The sequence below is a fragment of the Dendrobates tinctorius genome, unplaced genomic scaffold (assembly GCF_039654945.1).
Source record: "Dendrobates tinctorius isolate UK_male_01 unplaced genomic scaffold, ASM3965494v1 ptg000022l, whole genome shotgun sequence".
NCBI classification, from domain to species: Eukaryota; Metazoa; Chordata; class Amphibia; order Anura; family Dendrobatidae; genus Dendrobates; species Dendrobates tinctorius.
Window position 1 is genome coordinate 61,962,339 of NW_027361690.1, and position 7,662 is coordinate 61,970,000.

A 7,662-nucleotide genomic window follows, 5' to 3' on the forward strand; every position below is an offset into this window, starting at 1 on the left:
ATGGATAGGTTTTCGTTATCATGTAGTGGAGACACCAGGTAGTAACAGTCTGATCAGGGCCTTGACACCATCATTCAGGTAGTTACAGTCTGATCAGGGTATAGGTACAGTGGCATTTAAAAGTTTGGGCACCCCTGGTCAAAATTACTGTTATTGTGACCAGTTAAGCAAGTTGAAGATGGAATGATCTCTAAAAGGGCTAAAGTTAAAGATGACACATTTTCTCTGTATTTTAGGCCAAAAAAATTATATATTGTCATTTTTTACATTTTAAAAATTACAATAAGGAAAATAGGCCAATGCAAAAGTTTGGGCACCCTGCATAGTTAGTACCTAGTAGCACTCCCTTTTAAAATATCACAGCTTGTAAACGCTTTTAGTAGCCAGCCAAGAGTCTTTCAATTCTTGTTTGATGGATTTTCATCCATTCTTCCTTGGAAAATTCTTCCATTTCTGTGAGATTCCTGGTTCGTTTTGCATGCACTGCTATTTTGAGGACTAGCCACAGATTTTCAATGATGATCGAATTGGGGGATTGTGAGGACCATTGAAAAACCTCTAGCTGTCGCCTTTTGAGGTAGTCTATTGTGGATTTTGATGTGTGTGATCATTATCCATTTGTAGAAGCCATCCTGTTTTCAAATTCAGCTTTTTTACACATGGTGTTATGTTTGCATCAAGAATTTGTTGAAATTTCATTGACTCCATTCTTCCCTCTACCTGTGAAATGTTCCCTGTGCCATTGTCTGCAACACAACTCCAAAGCATGATTGATCCATCCCCATGCTTAATGGTTGGAGAGATGTTCTTTTCCTGAAATTCTATGCAATTTTTTCTCTGTACATACAGTGGGGAAAAAAAGTATTTAGTCAGTCAGCAATAGTGCGAGTTCCACCACTTAAAAAGATGAGAGGCGTCTGTAATTTACATCATAGGTAGACCTAAACTATGGGAGACAAACTGAGAAAAAAAAATCCAGAAAATTACATTGTCTGTTTTTTTTTCATTTTATTTGCATATTATGGTGGAAAATAAGTATTTGGTCAGAAACAAAATTTCATCTCAATACTTTGTGATATATCCTTTGTTGGCAATGACAGAGGTCAAACGTTTTCTGTAAGTCTTCACAAGGTTGCCACACACTGTTGTTGGTATGTTGGCCCATTCCTCCATGCAGATCTCCTCTAGAGCAGTGATGTTTTTGGCTTTTCGCTTGGCAACACGGACTTTCAACTCCCTCCAAAAGTTTTCTATAGGGTTGAGATCTGGAGACTGGCTAGGCCACTCCAGGACCTTGAAATGCTTCTTACGAAGCCACTCCTTCGTTGCCCTGGTGGTGTGCTTTGGATCATTGTCATGTTGAAAGACCCAGCCACGTTTCATCTTCAATGCCCTTGCTGATGGAAGGAGGTTTGCACTCAAAATCTCACGATACATGGCCCTATTCATTCTTTCATGTACCCGGATCAGTCGTCCTGGCCCCTTTGCAGAGAAACAGCCCCAAAGCATGATGTTTCCACCACCATGCTTTACAGTAGGTATGGTGTTTGATGGATGCAACTCAGTATTCTTTTTCCTCCAAACACGACAAGTTGTGTTTCTACCAAACAGTTCCAGTTTGGTTTCATCAGACCATAGGACATTCTCCCAAAACTCCTCTGGATCATCCAAATGCTCTCTAGCAAACTTCAGACGGGCCCAGACATGTACAGGCTTAAGCAGTGGGACACGTCTGGCACTGCAGGATCTGAGTCCATGGTGGCGTAGTGTGTTACTTATGGTAGGCCTTGTTACATTGGTCCCAGCTCTCTGCAGTTCATTCACTAGGTCCCCCCACGTGGTTCTGGGATTTTTGCTCACCGTTCTTGTGATCATTCTGACCCCACGGGGTGGGATTTTGCGTGGAGCACCAGATCGAGAGAGATTATCAGTGGTCTTGTATGTCTTCCATTTTCTAATTATTGCTCCCACAGTTGATTTCTTCACTCCAAGCTGGTTGGCTATTGCAGATTCAGTCTTCTCAGCCTGGTGCAGGGCTACAATTTTGTTTCTGGTGTCCTTTGACAGCTCTTTGGTCTTCACCATAGTGGAGTTTGGAGTCAGACTGTTTGAGGGTGTGCACAGGTGTCTTTTTATACTGATAACAAGTTTAAACAGGTGCCATTACTACAGGTAATGAGTGGAGGAAAGAGGAGACTCTTAAAGTAGAAGTTACAGGTCTGTGAGAGCCAGAAATCTTGATTGCTTGTTTCTGACCAAATACTTATTTTCCACCATAATATGCAAATAAAATGAAAAAAAAACAGACAATGTGATTTTCTGGATTTTTTTTTCTCAGTTTGTCTCCCATAGTTGAGGTCTACCTATGATGTAAATTACAGACGCCTCTCATCTTTTTAAGTGGTGGAACTTGCACTATTGCTGACTGACTAAATACTTTTTTTCCCCACTGTACATGTTTCTAAAATGCACTGGGCTTGTTTAGATGTTCTTTTGCATACCTCTGATGCTAAATTTTATGGTGAGGGTGCAGGAGAGGTTTTCTTCTGATGACTCTTCCATGAAGGCCATATTTGATAAGGTGTCTCTGAACAGTAGAACAATTACCACAACTCCAGAATCTGCTAAATCTTTCTGAAGGTCTTTTGCAGTCAAGTGGGGGTTCTGATATGCCTTTCTAGCAATCCTACAAGCAGCTCTCTCTGAAATTTTGCTTGGCCTTCCAGACCTTATCTTGACCTCCACTGTTCCTGTAAACTGCTATTTCTGAATTACATATTGAACTGAGGAAAGGACAACTTGAAAACGCTTTGCTATCTTCTTATAGCCTTCTCCTGCTTTGTGGGCCTCCACAATTTTCATTTTCAGAGTGCTAGGCAGCTGCTTAAAAGAACCCATGGTGGCTGTTTTTTCCCACAAGGTTAGAGGAGGCTATGTGTTTCTAAACCTGTGGAATCTGCATCAGCTGGCCTTTCCTAACATTGAGGGTGAACAATCCATATCCTTTACAGGCTAATTAAGGTCTGAAACCTTGGTCAAAGTTATCTGAGCACACAAATCTCCTAAGGTGCCCAAACTTTAGCATCAGACCATTTTTCTTTTTGTAATTTTTAAAATGTGAAAAAATTACAATGTGTATTACTTTTTAGCCTAAAATACAAAACAAATGTGTCATCTTTAACTTTAGGCCTTTTAGAGATCATTTTATCTTCAACTTGCTTAACTGTTCACAATAACAGTAATTTTGACCAGGGGTGCCTAAACCTTTGCATGCCACTGTATCAGATCAACATCATTCAGTTAGTAACAGTCTGATCAGAGCCTTGACACCACTTTTCAGGTAGATAAGTCTGATCAGGGCCTTGGTATCAGATCACCATCATTCAGGTAGTAACAGTGTGATCAGGGCCTAAATCTGACATTGCCCTCTCCGTGGGTGGCACCATAATAACACTTCGGCAGCAGGCATGCTGTCTTGGGGTTACGTTTGACACCAATATCTCCATCACCTCCCATATACAATCTCGTGCCTGCTCTTGTCGCTTACACCTAAAGAACATCTCTAGAATCCGCCCTTTTCTCACCAGTGAAATAAAAAAACCTCAGTCGCCTTTATCCACTCCCATCTGGACTACTGTAACACTACTAATTGGCCTACCCCTTACTCGACTTTCCCCTCTCCAGTCCATCCTTAATACAGCAGCCAGGGTCATCCATCTGGCTAATCGGTACTCAGACATGTCTGCTCTTCGCCAGTCATTACAGTAGCTGCCCATTCACTACAGGATCCAATTCAAAGTACTTGTTCTCACCCACAAAGCTCTCCACAGTGCGGCTCCCCCTTACATCTCCTCCGTCATTTCTGTCTATCCGGCTAGCCGATCTCTGTGCTCTGTAAACGACTTTCAACTAACCTCTGCACTAATCCGTACCTCCCACTCCCGACTCAAGACTTCTCCCATGCTGCGCCAATCCTCTGGAATGCTCTACCCCAAGAAATTAGGACTATCCACAACTTGCACAGTATTAGGCGGTCCCTCAAAATTCAAAATGCATTTGTTCAGAGCTGTCTATCACGTTCCCTAATCAAAGTCATTTTAGGTGTAAGTGGCTGGACCATCATTGTAAATACACACTTGTACTCTGCATCTCCCCCACCTCATTGTAGATTATAAGCTCTCACGAGCAGGGTCATCTTATTTTGCTTTAATTTTTGTATTGTTAACGTTGTTACTTATGACTGCTGTGTTTGAAACTATTAAACTGCATAAAGATTATTATTTTTGAAACCATCATTCAGGCAGTAACAGTCTAATAAGAGCCGTGACACCATCTTTCAGGTAGTTACAGTGTGATCTGGGCCTTGGTACAAGATCATCATCATTCAGGCAGTAATAGTCTGATCTGGGCCTTGATATGAGATCATCATCATTCAGGCAGTAACAGTCTGATCAGGGCTTTGGTATCAGATGACCATTAGAGTTGATCGAATAGCTTTGGATAAATGCTTACCAAATAGCTTCATCGGGAACCCGGATACCTGGAGCGCTCCTGATGATCAGCTGTTCAGCGCCGCAGCTGCACGTGTCGCGGCTGTGTGACAGTCACAACACATGCATAGAGAGCCCAACAAACAGCCTCTCTATGCACATGTTGTGACTGTCACACAGCCGCGACACATGCAGCTGCGGCGCAAAACAGATGATCATCAGGAGCGCTCCAGTTATCTGGGTTCCCAATGCAGGTATTCAGTAAGAGCTAAAGCTATTCAGATAAGCTCTTATCCAAATCTATTTGATCAACACTAATCACCATCATTCAGGCAGTAGCAGTCCGGTCAGGGCCTTGACACCATTATTCAGGTATTTATAGTCTGATCAGAGCCGTAACACCATCATTTAGATAGTAAGAGTCCGGTCAGGGCGCTGACACCATCATTCCGGTAGTAACAGTCCGGTCAGGGCCTTGATACCATCAGTCAGGTAGTAACAGTCTGATCAGGGTCTTGGTATTAGATTACCCTCATTCAGGTCTAGGCATTTATTCTAGCAGATCAGACATAATAAAACTACTGTACACAGACAATAAAACCTACCTTGATCTTTGTACAGGAATCCACAATATCTCTGCAGCCTCTATGTACAGTCAAGCCACATTCTGAAAATAGAAAATAGGCAGTATATAAGTGTCTGCAATAAACCTACAAAGACGAGATAACATATACGGCGTCACAGTTCATGCATAAACTACTTCAATAATGAAGGAGTCCATACACAGCAGAGCAATGATGGCCAAAGTTGGAGATTTCAACGCATACTGCCCTTTTCATACGTATGGGGACCTCCCAACGCTCCACCGATATAGACTGAGGTGTCTGGTATTTGTTAACTCCCCTTTCCCTTGAAAAATCACATGCATGCACTGCTGAACTGAGCTTGCACATGCATAAGGCGTCCGGGAAGAATAGCTGTAGGCAAAAATTTGTATAGGAAACGGAGACCATCACATTCCCTGTGAGCGACTAGGAGCAGGCTAGGCAGGAGAAGAGACAAAGGGTTCTTGTCACTTTTGTTCTCTACATGGATAGAAGTCAGATCTTGGTGATATACCATAATATTTAATGATGGGAATAAGCAATATTAGGATTCTGCACTTTATATACTGAGGAGTCTGATTTTTTTCTTTTGTCCAAGTGGTCAATACACATGTATAGCCTGCAGGGGTGAACATGTAGCCTCGATTATACTATCACACTTTAGGATATTATTAGCCTCCATCATCACAAAGGTAAATTGACAATTTCTAGAACAACGTGGAAACTTGTGCTAATAATATAAAGCAGTGATGCAGGAAGGAAATGTTTGTGTAAAGCATGTCTCATATAAGATAGGAACGGGTAGGAAATCGCTATCAAAACAAACGGTAGTTTTTTGTATATTCACTGAGCTCCAGGGACCCCGCATCCTGCAATATTATCTAAATATATCATTAAGTAATGGAAATGGTTCATTAAGTATTTCTGGGCAAAACTAAAGATGTAGATTTATTCACAGTCGACACTTAAAATGGAACCAGTAATGTCATTTTTAGCATCTAAACAGTCCCCAGTACATTGTTTGCGATGTAATGTCAATCACGAACACGTTTTTTCATTAAAAACGGCGCTATAATCATGTTCAAAAAGCATTTTATAAAGTTAGATCATATGTAACTATTTGGATAGTGACAAGTTTTGGCATTTTAGCGGCTTACCAAAACAAATTCAAGACCCAGTTACATAATCAGTATGGGCTTAGAGAGCAGACTCTCCGATTTAATTTTAGGGTATTCACATACTAATTGTAGCTTTTATTAGTAGCTGCCTCTTTTTAAAGGGACAAAATGTAACTGTACAATTATCTTAAAAGCACTTTAATGGGCTGCATGGGCTTTTCCCTTGTTAATCCATCATCAATTAAGCAGGTAAAAGGTCTGCTGCCAATTCCAGGTGTGGCATCTGCATTTGGAAGCTGTTACTGTGAACCCACAACATGTGGTCAATGTAAGAGAAATAGACCATCATTAGGCTGAAAAAATAGAAATCCATCAGAGATGGCAGAAATTTTATGAGTGGCCAAATCAAGTTTGATACATTCTGCAAGAAAAAAGCAATGCTTTGGTGAGCTTGGGAACACAAAAAAGGCCTGAATGTCCATGGAAAACAACAGTGGTGGATGATTGCAGAATCCTTTCCTTGGTGAAAAAAAGCCCATCACAACATCCACCCAAGGGAACACGCTCCAAGAAATAGTTTCTAGTTACACTTTTGTTCTCTACATGGATAGAAGCCTGATCTTGGTGACTTCAGTATCTAAGGTGTTTCAATATCCAAGTCTACCATAAAGAGAAAACATCAAGAGATCAAATACAGAGGGTTCACCACAAGATGCAAACCATTAAACAGCCTTAAAAATAGAAAAGGACAGATTAGACTTTGCCGAAAACATGTAAAGAAGCCAGCCCAGTTCTGGAAAAGCATTCTTTGGACAGATGAAACCAAGCTCAACCTGTACCAGAATGATGGGAAGAAGAGAGTATGGTGAAGGCCTGGAATGGCTCATGATCCAAATCACACTACATTCTCTGTAAAACATGGTAGAGGCAGTGTGATGACATGAGCATGTATGGCTTAAAATGGCACCCGGTCACTAGTGTTAATTGATGATGTGTCTTAAGACCAAAGCATCCGGATGACTTCTGAAGTGTACAGGGCTATACTTTCTGCTCATATTCAACCAAATGCATCAAGGTTGATTGGACGGCACTTCACAGTACAGATGGCAATGACCCAAAACATAATGCCAATTTGGAGCAAGACTGACTGATATTTAGAACTGTACATAATTCTCTCCACCTTCACTATAGCCCCAGGTCAGCCAGTCAAAAAACTGCCTCAAAACAAAATGCTGCCTTCACCCTGGGTATCTTTTGGTGAATTGCAGTGCTGGCTTTGCGCCAAAAATACCTTTTGGGATTATGGCCAAAAAGTTAAATTTTGGTTTCATCAGACCATAACACATTTCCCACATGCTTTTGGCAGACTCGATGTAGGTTTTTTTTTTTTTTAAAGAAAAAGCCATATTGTCACATGCAATATACAACCATTACTTGCCAGAAATTCCT

General features: G+C 41.2%; 1 protein-coding gene across 3 annotated transcripts in view; it reads right to left on the bottom strand.

The window, feature by feature from the left end:
- Positions 1–7,662, bottom strand: part of AKAP13 (A-kinase anchoring protein 13) — a 250,169-nt gene that overhangs the window by 29,620 nt on the left and 212,887 nt on the right. For all 3 annotated transcript variants that reach the window (XM_073568737.1, XM_073568735.1, XM_073568736.1), the window contains one exon: positions 5,096–5,157. In XM_073568737.1, coding sequence (XP_073424838.1) covers positions 5,096–5,157 — 62 coding nt within the window. The remainder of the gene's footprint in view (positions 1–5,095; positions 5,158–7,662) is intronic.